Below are 14937 nucleotides of genomic sequence, written 5' to 3' on the forward strand. Positions count from 1 at the left end.
TTTCGAGACGCTTCGATACCATCAGGCACGTCTCTATACGTGATCTCACCAATTTTACTATAACAAGACTTGTTCTCATGACCGCCTCCATTGTTTAAGTAGTGCTGATAGTGGAAAATTTCTAACAAAAGAAGCATTGCCTCATGGCGATAATACTTTACGATTGTTTAAAATGATTTAGAAAATTTTGTACTAAATTTCTAAAATGGTAGTTAGATCATGACGATGAATTGTAAATATGCTGTGTTTGAAAGCATATAATGTTTAATTATATAGCAAAATAATCTTTGTTTGCTTTAAAAGAACCTAAAATCTAAAAACATTTTTATATTGTATATTTTTATCAATTTTCCCCAAAACTATAGGATCGGAAAGAAATACACAAGACTGAAAATACTTAACGTATATTTGCGTCTGATTTAATAGAATCCACTGCCACTCATAAATAATTACAATATAATTATCACATACATCAATAATCGTACCTATAATCGTATGCTTCTTTACGTTGTCTTGATCTTTCCCTATCACTGCTTTTTTCTGGACGTCTGTCACCTCTTCTTCTAGTTTCTTTACTTCTGTTATTTCTATTATATCTATCATGGCTCTGTGTGTAGTAATAATCATCATCGTTTTGAAGTGGCGATACATATGCGTAATCTCTTCTTGTTGCGACTGCTTTAATTTCAGTTTCTTTACCTACATCGGGAGGAGGTGGTTCCTTGCCTAACAGATCTGCTATATAATTCTCTCTTTCTATTTGATAGCCACGTGCTCTTTCGAATTCTAGAACAAATATGTCATTTGTTAAAATAAGTTTAGTAACAAAATAGTAATTGCTTCATTGTTAACACGTTAAATAATATATTATGCAATTATTTTATATTAAATTTTATCAAACACTGCATCAGTTAATGAACGATTGACTACACAAGTACAAAAAAGAACTTCGTTGATACATCGCGATCCAATCATTCCACCAATCGTATGTTGAAGAATGACATCAGAATATTATGCAATAAGGTAGAAAATTGTAGGTAGATAGTAAAGTAGTAGTCACTTACTCTTAATAGCGTCCTTGGCAGGAATCCCTAGTCGGTCTCGCATGAATCTACACACCATGTAACCGGTCCGATTGAGTCCGTGCGTACAGTGGACGCCCAGCAGGTGATCTGTATATAAAACATAATATTTCAGTATACAACTAAAAAAACGGTAAGATATAAGGCGGATCATGGATATTGCCCTCAACAAAATTATTAGACATGTGCTGTTTTAGGTAGAAGAAAAACATTAGGCAAGTATAGTAATTTCTAACTTTGAATAACAATCGAGGTTGTTTCTAACTTTGAATAATAATCATGGCTGTGATATTATAGCGTTAAATACCTATTCGAGATAGAACACGGGTAAGAATTGTCAAAAGTATTGCATTCACCCTTTCACTCTTACCCTCCTGACCTGAGCCACTATAACATAAATTACGTAATATTTTCGAAACTTCTAACGATGGCAGAATAAAGATAAACATCGAAGCGTTTTACGAAGTAGTACAAACGTGACAATTCAAAATGTAGAAAAATTAAGACATCCTTGACGTTCATTCTCTGATCCCATATTTTCAACGTACAAATACAGCCATTAAACCCATTTACGATCGCGTAACTCTATACACTAAAATGAACCGAGTAAAATATTGATAAAATTTGCTGTAAACAAGTAGAAAGCACGACGTTTGCTTCTTTAAAATGGCAGTGCTATGTGCGGGGGTCGTTGACCCGCCTCCATCGCATCCCTTTTCCCCGCGTTGTGGGGCGCCAAGGGTGGCAAAGGGGAGGCGAAGGAAGTCGTGGTCGCGGTTTGACACTTCCTCAGGAAGACCTTTGAAGTAGCAAGAAAGACGTATCTATAAACTGTATGCAGTTACCTACTTTTTCAAAATATAAAAAGTTTTTAACTGTAGTTTTACGTATTTGGAAATGCTGAAAATCTGCATGCGTTGCGTAACGTATAGAAGAATAAATTGTAAGCGAAATAGAACATTTTTTTTGAAAAGTAAATAATTATCGCTTTAAGAACCAATATTAATGTTATGATAGCTGCACAAGACCTGTGTTTATAGATCATATTTTACTATGGATTTTATTCTTAGAAAACATTTTTATACGCGGCTCTGACCTACCCACTCACACCAATAATAAATAGCAACTTTTAATGTCTATTTACTAAACCAGGAGTCCATATCCAAAAATACCATAAAAAGAAACGAGCAAGTTAAGGCACCCTTTACAACAAACTCGTGGTCACATTGACGTATTTATCAGTAAGGCTCGTCAGTAATTGACACGGCACACCCACATATAAGCCGATGTCAAAAATAGCACACGCACGAGACACAAAACGAACGAGTCAATTGTAAATGTAGAATTCCCACGAAAAAGACGAGAGGTAATGCTTTTGATGCATTGCGCATGCAAATTCAAGCCGTAATGGCAAGTAAAAAAAAACAATTTTCATTTAAAACAATCCATCAAGGGATGCTTTCGTCGAGCAACTTAATTAACGTGTGAGCGCATATTCAATTACAGAAACATACAAATGTGCAATGATAATTGCTGAACAGCTCGCTCGGTATTCAGAATGCATTCATTTGCAAGTCTTAATAAATATGAAATACCTTTTCAAACAACATTTTTAAAGTCAAGGCAAATGTTTTGAATTTATTTTATGTAGATATGTAAATAAATTTTAGCACACAAAAACCATCACTTTTAAATTATTTTTACAATAACAGACGAGAAAACGATCTTGTCACGAAATATTTAGGTTTAAAAAACAACTTCGCTTTTAAGAAACTCCACTCCAACTAGTAGCAGTATAAGAGACGTGCCAACAATAACAACGCAGCAGGTTCTAAGACCACACGGCGACACCTAAATGTCAATCAAGCGTCTATTACGCACTACCCAATTCACATGCAAAGCGCTGATAACACAATAAGCAACATCCCAATACATGTTGCCACTATGAACCAATTAGCATAGAAAGCGAGCACTACGACCGTAACAAATTCGATAGAGTATAAACACTGGTAACTAGACAGGTTCAAACAAACAGACAAAAGGTATTAATATAGGGCGTCACGCAATTATAATACCAGATGAATATCATTATTACATAATAGCACCCGTAGATATAGAAACGACCAGAGCGGGCGCCAGGAAATAACATATAAACACAACGATAATAATATACGACAATATTGAAGACTCACACAAATGCTAAAACGTTTCTATGTGCAAAACCAGTTTGATACCGTATAATATGTATTTTTCGTAAGTTTTTCTCGTTAGCAATATCATTTTCTTTGACGTCAATGGATGAATAAACAAAATACTTGAAAAAGGTTGTAGGATTTATTTATAAACAAAATAACAGGAAACACTATACAATACACGCAGAATTGGCTCAGTACTTCGCGTTCTTGGCACAAAATGGTCTCGTGATTCAAGTTTGATCTGTGTCTAAACGACATAGGAGTGGTTTGAAAAGAAACTCCTATTAAGAATAAGAATGTTCGAAATTATTTTCTAAAATCAGTTGAATACTAGAGTAGTTGTTTGCAACGAAATGATGTATGACTGGACTGGACTATGAATTTCACAAAAAATTCAAACCAACACGGAATCCTCCCTATTCTATACATACTTATATCTCCTAGGACTAGCAGTAGGACATACAGCTATACTTATCTTTTAATGTGCACAAATCTATTATGACAAAATCAGATGCCAAATGCATTAAATATTCATTCATTCTTTAAGCTAAGCATCAGTTTCCCTATATAAAACCAACACGCCTCACCAAACAAAAATGCGCGCATTTCCTGTGCATTATATCAGTTCTATAAAAAAGTTGCATACAATTATTTAAAGCCGCATCTTGAATCACTAGTAACGTGCAACGCGTGGCAGATCATTTGTCGACAATCGAATTATTGTGAACGGCTCGATATCGATACGCGGCTGCACGCCTACGTTCGACCTTCTTACATCGTAATCGGCTTATTAGGACTTTACCACACGCAGTGGTGTAAGTCAGGTTTAACGATGTTACTATGTTGACCTAAGTTTTCTTTTAACTGACTGACATAGAACATAACCACGTTATCATGTCTATTAACATTGGCACTATAAGCTACACCGTACCATGCTTATTTTATAAGAGATTGATAATTCAGTGTAGTGCTGGTTGTACACTGGCGTACTAAAAACAAACTATAAGAAACGAACTAACATGATGATTTTCATCATCAACCGAGCAGTACACAGCGTATAACTGCAATATGTCCTACATTGAATATCTCACCAACATTCAACATGTCCGTCCTTCATCTATGACTTTACCGACTATGATAATTGTCACCTAACAGCCGAGCTAACAGAATGCCTTCTTTCTCCGTGCATCGGGGCAATTTAAGTGGCCGTGGAACTTGCCGTGTTGCCACATACCCGCGGCGCCACGCGTGGGCGTCCGTGTGATGATCGAATGACTGATTAGGTATTTAAAAATATTAATTGTTGCAATGGAGCCACATTCTTTCACGTCGTGTTTCCGAGCGTTTATTAATAAAGAGAAAAGTGGAATAATTAAATAATGTTAAACAAAAATAACGAAATGGAATGGAGTTGTCTTTGTAGAGATCCGTACTGTTAAATCGACTTTGAAAATTCCAAGGAGAATATCATGACGCTCCACGTAGTATCAACAGTTACGCAACTATCAAAGACTAATTGAAGGATATTTTATCTAAGCAAATAAATATATGTCATGAAAATCGACACGCGATCTTCATTTTATTCCAACCACAAGCTAGAAGCGGAGTTTCGACAACCAAAAAAGCGGAATCACAGATACGTCCTCCAACAACTTGATAACAAATGAACAATTTCATAATAAGAAATGCACATACATAAGGAAGTTGAGAAGTATGTTATCCTAGCACGTATGGAGAGACAAACAGATTTGCCGGCAACATTTGTCATTGTTACAGGACAGTCCGAAACTGCAACTTTGTCTGGAGCTATCTTAGTTGCAACTAAGAAAACGATATATTCCGCGTTCATATCAACAAACTTCCAAACTAAGTTTATCCAAACTCATTTCTCCGTACCGTCAGCTCAATAATTTTATAGGGAGACATTTATTACGTCGCACATATATCATTCGCCGTTTTAAAACTTATCTATAATGTGAAATGATGTTTCCGATTTAAAACATTATTACTGTTTTGCACTCGTATGCGAACAATGAAGTGTAAAATATTTCCACACTTTGTAACTTGGTTTAATTTTTATTATAAGAAAAGTAATTATTCGCTCTTTGATTTTTGATAATTTAAATACACTTAATTTATTTCTTTTTACCGAAGGATAATTCTATAATTTATTATATTTATCTTGAACATTGATAGCATTACTTTGTTTTATATACGTATTCTCTCAGGCAACTAAATCAACTCAACTTCAAACAAGTCGTATGAGGTTTTACACCAATCTAGCTCTATCATTATCCAACCGATAACAACCAAAAGTGAAAAAGTTACGCAAGAAATCCAATAGATCATCAATACAGAAGCCTAAGTGGCAAGTCATCTACGAACAACGGTAAACAAAGTTCATCTATCAACCATCCACGAGTTGACATGAGACATCCTCTGCATGACGGTCTCAAACATTCACGACTATAACTTTGATAATTGATTTGTGTTATATGCACCTACTTGTGATATTGATAGCGCATTCGGAACATATTTAAATGGACTTTTAATATGAAACAGATATGCTGATGACGCAACACGCAGTTATGTTAATAACCACTATAATATTGACAAAATATGAAAAAATGTGACGGGTGTCAATTAACAAACACATTTCACAAATCATCTCGAAAGAGGGGAGAAAATTGTGTGATATTTTAGTGTCATGTATCGCTTATTGCGCAACAACGATACGTTGACCGTTATTTCGTAGACTAGATATGCACCCAATGTTTATAACTTAAAGAAGCACTATTTGTAATGTGAATGTGAAATCTTCTTCTTCTATATCTTCTATCTATACTTATAATAAATCTGTTGAGAGGTCAATTCTGTACATGAAATATATTTCCAAAATAACTATAAGGGGGTGATTAGGGATCGATACTGATGCCAAAAATGCAATTAGTAAAATTTTTGTCTATCTGTCTGTCTATCTGTCTGTATAATCGTTATAGAAACAAAAACTACTCGACGGATTTTAACGAAACTTGGTACAATTATTTGTCATACTCCTGTGCTGGTTATAGTATACTTTTCATCACGCTACAATTAATAGGAGCAGAGCAGTGAAGGGAAATGTTGGGAAAACGGGAGAAGTTACTCCATTTTTTAAACTTCCGTCGCGTGTGCAACCTTAATGGTCAAAGCTACACAGAAATCATGTATGACGGAAATGTTCTCCTTAAAATTATGTAAAAAATATCCCACGACAGCATATGTCTATCTTTTATGGTTGAATCACAATAACACGTGTGAACTCCCGATAGCTTAGCAGTTCGAAGCTTTCTCATTATATTTGTCTACTCTTACGTTTATAACACTCTCAGTCATCCCTAATTAAAAAAGTTAACATTATTAAATGTTCCATAAAAAAGAATCATAGAAATCGATATAGAAACACCAATGTTATACATGAAATACGCTAATAATAAGCCATCACGCGTGAATACTGAATCATGCTATAAGGATTATTTTTGTATATATATATAAGGTCGCGAACGCACAGGCAGGCGGCTAGCTTGGCACCTAGAGGCTAACGAATCACCTAGCGAGTAACGTCGTAAAACGAACATTCTCGAACGTTCGCGACCGGCTCCATTTTTGAAGTCCGAAATTCACGCGGGTGAAGCTGCGGGCGGAAGCTAGTTATATAATAAGGGTAGTAGGATCTAGAACTGACAACTCTACTATCATCATTCATACGAAATTACAGAATTGTTAAGAATGAAACAGAAGGCCTGTAAAGAAACTAAACGCTCATGGAATGTGACAGCGTGGTGGTAAATACGAGTGCGTCATTGCGACCACCGGCGCGGCACAGGCGGCGCACGCGGCGCGCGCGGTAGCAGCCGTAGCAACAGCGGCCGTGCATGCGATATCATGTAAATCAGGACGCGGTCGCGATTCTCCACGCGATACCAAATGATATATGAATATCGTCGCATTACCACGCCGCGGTGCGCCACCAATCGCATCGTTTGTTTGTACGACACCTTCTTTATGAGACATGCCTTAAAAAAATAAAATGTAAACCCGTATGGACATGCTGAAACAATTTTATGAGAAACATATTGTTCAAAAACCACCAAAACAATAAATAAATTAATTGAAATTACAATAACGAAATAGACTAAACCACCTAGATCAGCACAAAATCTCCACAAGTCCAGCGCAAGCCGCAACATACCAGTATAACATACATCTCACTCAGTCTACTTAGCGACACCGATAACCGGCCATTACCAATGAAAATGCCGACATATACTCGCATGCTCACAATTAATTGAAACTGCCCACGTAATCTAATAAAAGCTAGTTTTGGTGATCAAGACAAACAAGGGCGCCCATTCGTAATTAGAACTTAATGAACATTCAGAATATTGAGTTCGGCACCGTGAGAAGTCTGACGATAAGTACGATTTGTGTCAGCGTAATTAAAAGCGTGGCTGCCGATAAACTCGGACGTGCGGACCGAACCTACTAGTTTTGACTGCTATGAGTTATTGATGGACCACTGTCAGTTGAGCCCTCCCGCTTCTTCCGACTGTTACATGGAAAGGCGCCAGAGACGAACGCCAACTAACAGTACAGGCTCATCTAAACTCGAACATCAAATGCATTCCTCGTTAAAATCGAAGCGGTCTTTAATTGAAATCGTATGTTGTGTCCGACGTCACTGATAAGCCCCTATACGATTCTGTTGACATTCTGACGTAACAGGCTCGAGATGCAAATTAAGACGCAATCAAATGAAATCGTATAATTTTAGTCAATTATTTCGTTCATTTCATTGATTGCGTTATCGTCGTCAATTAATAATGAATTTGTATATGATTAAAAAGATTAAAATAGTATTAAATCGGAATGTAAATAGATGTTTTCTTTCGTTTCACGTCGCTGTCTGCCCACCGCCGCTGCGTCCGTATCGACGTTACTTATGTCTTTATTCGCTCCGTACACTTGCATAACGCGACGGTATTCAATTGTAGAACATTTTATAGCTACATTCGACTTGACACATATGGCTATATCTATCTGAGACGTTCGCTGACAATAGAATGGCGATTAGTGAGTATAAAGACACGGTGGAACTATACGAACTCTTTATGGTGGGTCTCATAAAGCGATACAATTAGGCAATGGGCGTGCATTAACACCTCTCCACAAGATCCTCACCCACGCGAAACAACTCCACCGCTTCCGACGACTCGTGAATTTAACCTACATCTGCGGTTTACTGTGCTCACACAAGGCATACCGACGCGAACTAACACCCCGCCCTGTTGGCACATGGCGTGTTTAGACACAACCTGTGCTCGATTAACCGAAACGTGCGCTCTCCGCTTGCCATGCTTGCGCAACCACTAAGAAAAAAGAAAACTGCAACACCGAGATGGGACCACTCACGCGTGCCGTCATTAGGCGCGGTCCAAAAGTAATCAATTGCGTTAACATTTTGTGCAAACAAAAATTTGACTCACCGCGATTTTTTCCCAAGAACTCGTCAACGGCTTGAAAGAATCTGGAAAAAAACAAAGCAAGTTTAATACGTTTACTCAAGATGACTACCATGTAATGGCGTATGTAACCTCGAACGATGTCATATACATGGATACGTAATGCGTTTAGACAGATTAAACAATAAAAACTGCATCGGGGTTTTAGTTTACATTGTAGAAGTTAACACCCGGCACCACAATAAACTATAATCTATAAAAACGTTAAACACGATGTAAAATGATACTTAACAACAGTTATTCAACTATAAAACATTTAATTGAATTTTACAAAAATACAGAATCTACGGCATCCGTCACGTCCCAGATGAAATATTATCATGTATCGATCGCAGCGTGTCGCCATACTTTAATCGATTTTTTTACACCTAAAACCGCATGCTTCGTGGGCGTATCGGAATTACAAGGCGTTTCTGCCGACCCGCCGTCGGTACCATTTAGTGAAATATGTTTGTTTTCATAATAACAAATGCTTTATGGTGGTGGCAAAGAGGCGCCATGGCGGATTCCAATGCCGACATTATTTGAATGTTTTGTAAAACAATTTAGAAGGGTGGTCCGCCTGTCGTGAGTGTTAACGGCTGCCTGAACAGTTTTACATGAAATACCAGGAATATTAAAGTTTGCTTAACGAGATCGGACAAAAGAATACGTGCTGTGAAACAAAAAGTGATTGATTAAGTATTTTTGTCATGTCATGATGCGCAATTTTTGCTAAAATAAAATACGTTATCAATCGAGGAAGATTTTTGTTCCAATAATGTAACACCCTAAACTCGTCAAATCTATTATTTTCCACTGTCTTTCCTTTACGAATGCAAAAGTGAATACTTTTCATTGCTGCGTCAATCTGAAGACTCGTTTTGTTATTACAGTAAAAAACTAAACTGTACTCACGCTACTTACGCGCTGTTGCAAAGAATACAAGTAATATTTGCAATAGCAAACAATTTAATGCCCCGCAGGCAATAATAAGATGCAAAGTTATGTAAATGTATGTCATAATTCCACGTGAAATTGCAAACTCTTAGCGCAGCTTCCTAATCACGCGGTGTCCCCTCGGGCGGCGGGCCGACGGCGCCGGCGCCAACTTACATCAAAATTGTATTCACAACACCCTCCATCAATGCTAAATATCGAAGAGTTTGTAGTTAGTGTTATCCTTGTTTATTGAATGTGCCGCAAAAACTTGTAACATAAATACTAGAGTTTAAACGTTGCACAATTTTATAAAGTATCATGAATAGATTATGATTGAACGGTGATTATCATTATACTTAAGATAAACGTATATGATTTACCTTGATGAAAACGTGTGCTTACTTTTATTAATTTACTTACAATAAAATAAAATACAAACTATTCAACTAAAACGTTGGCATTTTAATAATTACAATCATGTAATCCATCAGCGTGACAAATTGAAATAAATATATCTTAGTATTTTATTAAACTAGTCCTAAACTGCAGTCATTTCTACACGTAGTCTCGATCTATTATTTTTACAAACGATGGCATTAATTATGTTGCAAAAATACACATTGTTTATATTTATTATAAAGATCGCAATTATTATGACAAAAAGTCCCGCGATCGTAAAACGCAAAGCAAATTTGTAATCAACCGTGAAACTGTAATTAAAAATGCCTGTTAAACATCCAAACACAACTATGTTAACAAGCGTTTCAATGGAATTTTAATCTTTACTCCAATAACCAAACTAAACTGGCCGCGACGTGTGGCGCCAAAGAGCAAACATTTTAATTAGGCATAAAGTCACGATTCGACAAAATCAAGCAACTTCACCAAGGTTGGTAGTTGCGTGTGTTACTGTTGTATATGTTCCCGGACTTTCCGGCCATTATCTCGTCAGAAAAACTGATAAACGTTTATCGACAATAAGGATGTAGGTTTACGAAGAATGCTAAAGATGCACATAATTGTGCAAATTACCCTAGCCTAGAACAATAGGCAAAAATGTTCGCGATTTCACCAAATATTAGCAGTTGACGTCAACGTTTTATTACGACAAAAAGTAGAGATCCGGTCATCGTGCGGAGTTAAAGAAATTCTTTAATCGATATCAGCAGGTTATTTCTAAAAATGCAAATGATACATCCTGAACAATTTTAAAGGTACCTGGGTCAAAATCGATTTCAAAGCCACTGCATCGAACTTTCTAAACGTTTCCTGGACACGGATGTCATTATTTAAAATCTGTCAAAATTGTGTATTTTATTACTGTGGCGGCAGATCGAAGCAACGTGAATTACATGGTTTCTTATTTAATATTAGTTGCGTCTTACGTTTGTGTTGTAATTTATGTCTAGCGTGCGTTATCTGTGCCTCGAATCGCTCCCGAGTTATAATCCGGGTATTTTTCATGTGGCACCGTCCGCCGCTCGCTGCCCCTGTGTGGTGTTACTGGAAAATTTATGTAACCGCCAAGAATCGCTGCAATTATTATTGCCCTCCCCATCGTTTAAATATAGAAACGAACGTGTATATACGTCCAGCCCCTTGTAAAACGTTATCCGACGTGCGCTATATGGTTTTTGGATCTCTAATCTCAAATTTGTTAAAGCGATACGTATCGATTTACGACGAAGCACATAATTTACATGATAATTTTGTTAATCCATCGTGTTTTTGTTCCAGTCAACGACCAGCGATAACACTTTCACAATAGTGACAAAACTGGCATAAAAACACAATAGTGCATATTAAGTGTTCGTTTAGGCGAAAATTTAATGAAAAAGTATGTGTTTTAAAATTCTGGTGGTAATAAAACGTCAAATTTACAAGACCATTAAGTGATTTTGACGACACATGACAATAAAGTATAGTAAGTAAGTATAAACTGCATTATAATTTTATTGCGAATTAACAACGACATTTATTACGAACACAACATTTCCATAGTTGTTCGATTGTCATTTAAAAAGCAATCGCATGCACGGCGTGGAAGTTTCACTTCCGTGTAAACATTTTGGTACCGATCTAAATGTTGTGTACATTGTAGATGTTATTTTTAGATTATGTTCCAAAAATTTCACATAGCATTAACGCGACAGGCGTGCTTTCACAGCGGCCGGACCTCACATATGCGACGCGAACGCATCCATCATGGTAGGAGCGAACATGTCGCTATGGCGCGGCGCGGCGGTACGCAACAAGCACCGAAAGTGCTCGAAACGGAGATAATAGGCGACATTCTGATACAACGCTAGATAAGGACCAAGGAGGTTCCCATGCCATCCAACCCATCCTCCCATGGGCCCCGACATCCAGTACAAAGGTCAAACGTGGACAAAATACGACCAACAACGCTAAAGGAAAACTTTGACCTTACTTAAACATATTTCGCTATAAATATGATCGGTGGTATTTATAGATTCATTATGCGCTATGAGGTCGCGCCGCTCGTTAATATTACAAAGTTATTAGGCATGCAAAATGACGATATTAACATGATCGGCAAGAGGGTTACTATCGAAACAATTTAGATATTAAAACGTGCGTAATTTATTCGCTGCGGGATCGTTTGCACGTCGTCGGGTGCGCGTTTACGGCGTGCGAACAGACCGACGGCCGGTGGCGCACTACGTCCTCATCGAAAACTAATTATTTTGTGATACATTGGCTGTCATTCCGGCAAAGATGCTCGCCCGTGCCCCATAACTTCATGGCATATTTTACGTAGAATGGGATAATGCCAACTGGCCGGTTAACTGACATCAATCTGTAAGGGCGTTTTCTAACGATACGTTTCAATCAACCATTTAAGAATTTAATAGCGAGAAATCATTAAAAATTCACTCCACAAAAGAAAATCATTAAGCTTACAAATTATAGTGTTTTTATAGAGTTCCTAATAGTTAATGTGGTAGCGATTTCGTCTTTAAAACTCATAGTAATTAATGTGTCATATATAATAAAGAATATCAAACAACATCAGCGCTTTTGCAAATCCAACAGCACCTAACACTAAAACAAAAAAAAATTAAACACCAACAAGTTAATTAAGAACATTAATTATTTCACTTTTGAATTTTATAGAGTCATAAAGTGTTAGACACGACGTTGCAAATGAAGCGCATGAGTTAGTATCGACAACAAACGCCTTCGGTTAACGCCGCCGGCGCAAACCGAACAAGATTACTAGACGGTAGCGATGTAACTGTACGTACACGTTACAAAATAACTGAGGATAACACGAACCATAAAGTTATACCGGGATAAGATCGTGCGAAACTGTACCTTATTGTACGGAAATACGAGCTACCGTCCGTGTACACAGACAGGATGGGGAATTAATGTGCCATATCATAACCCTTTTGGGATTATATATGTGAGCAGTTCCAAAAACGATCTCAATAGAAATCTTTCGTAAATGTTATCTGCAAGTAAAATAAAGAAACTATGTAATCCTTTTCAAGTCATGCTCCTGAGATATCACGTGAAATACAAAATGGAGGCAACTGGGAGTAAAGAAATCGTTTCGCTCGCTTGCGTATTTGTCAGCTTCTTGTTCGCCTACCTCCATTACTTGTATTTCTTAGTAATCGAAAATTTAGTTCAATAAACAAATAATATTTATACATCACATAAACTATAACCTGACTGAATTTAAAAGTGAGATAAATTGATATTTATAATACATTTGTTTGTATTTAATCCTACGCTTAAATTTTATTTGATTAAAAATCATCCGTAAGTTAAAAGTAACTTATTTTGCCGTCAAAGTAAAGTATAAACTAGTGACTTATAATAGGGTTAATAGTGTTTTTCTTATTCTAACGAAAACCAATTTAAATTCAGAACAATAAGCATTAATATTCCGTAATGGTGTTAAATGATCAAAAATTACACACACTAAAATTAAAAGATATAATATAGAGAAAATTATCGCATTTCAGACACCCACATGTCGTAAAATGTGTAATTCAAACGACAGTATAAACGTAACTAAATGCAAAGCGACTAACTTTGATGGCGTTTCACATTGCAACTCTGAAGTTTTGAGTTAATTTTAGTAATAACGACATTTAATTCACATACATTTGTACCGAAAATCAATTGCTACTCTGATACACAACATAAACATTGATTTTATGAACATATTAAATGAACCAAGAACAAAACTTATTAAATGGCGTTAATGTTATTTAAAAACAGTCTCATCTGCACAGCGTGATATTATTCAATTACATAATTTTGCAATTTTGTTAAAATGTCTGAATCAGTTTATTTTATGCAGAACATTTTGGATAGTTAGATATGGATACTTGCACAACTCTCTAAATTAGTAAATCAACATGATGCCTGTGTTAGTTTAGTGGCAACGTATTCAGTCTGTGTATCGTGAGGTCAAAGATTCGATTTGTAATACAAGGAATATTTTTTTTTATTTCTCAATCATAAGAACACGACTGTGATACCTTGAATAATTGATTAGACCTTCTGCTATCCTATTATGGGAATAAAATAATCTCGGCGAATACTTAGTGCAATAGCTGCGTATCTACATTCCCATGCAACTAATTTTGCTGTAACATCATGACGTTTATTATTGATTACAATATAACATTAAAAAACAAAATAAATATCATCTTACACATCAATTACTCGCGTCTGGAACATTGCCAAGTCTATTCAAGCTTTTAGGGCAAGTCCTAAAAAAGTAATACAATATGTCAATGGAGCCACCCGTATTTATTATGCTCTTCGTAGTACAAAAGTATTACATTTACGCGGATAGAATATAAAAATTCACGAGACGTTTCGCCCTTGAAAAAGTTTCCCTTATATGAGACGAGTTTAGGCCAAGATTAAGGAAAATGGCGACAAGTAATATGCTCTTGTAATGGTTTATGCTGTGTAGTTTATGATAAAATAGTTTAGAAAGTACATTGAACTAAGGTCAAAATTGGCAACGGCTCACTTGGCCAGTGGTTCGGTTTTAAACTCCATAAGACAAGAGGGAATATCAATGCCTTGCAGATTTTTAAACAGATACAGGACTTTTAATATCAACTTCACCAGAGATTTTTATACCTTTAATTAAATGAAGAAGGTCGGACAGACCACATCACTTTT

The 14937-nt window shown here is 36.4% G+C and overlaps 1 protein-coding gene across 2 annotated transcripts in view; it reads right to left on the minus strand.

Annotated features, from left to right (window-relative positions):
• Positions 1–387: 387 nt before the first annotated feature.
• Positions 388–14937, minus strand: part of LOC115440822 (RNA/RNP complex-1-interacting phosphatase homolog) — a 43277-nt gene continuing 28727 nt past the window's right edge. For both annotated transcript variants that reach the window (XM_037440388.1, XM_030165297.2), the window contains exons 5-7: positions 8803–8843; positions 1065–1172; positions 388–786 (exon numbers count right to left, since the gene is read on the minus strand). In XM_037440388.1, coding sequence (XP_037296285.1) covers positions 473–786; positions 1065–1172; positions 8803–8843 — 463 coding nt within the window. In that variant the 3' untranslated portion in view covers positions 388–472. The remainder of the gene's footprint in view (positions 787–1064; positions 1173–8802; positions 8844–14937) is intronic.

The sequence above is a fragment of the Manduca sexta genome, chromosome 19, assembly GCF_014839805.1.
Source record: "Manduca sexta isolate Smith_Timp_Sample1 chromosome 19, JHU_Msex_v1.0, whole genome shotgun sequence".
Lineage (NCBI taxonomy): Eukaryota > Metazoa > Arthropoda > Insecta > Lepidoptera > Sphingidae > Manduca > Manduca sexta.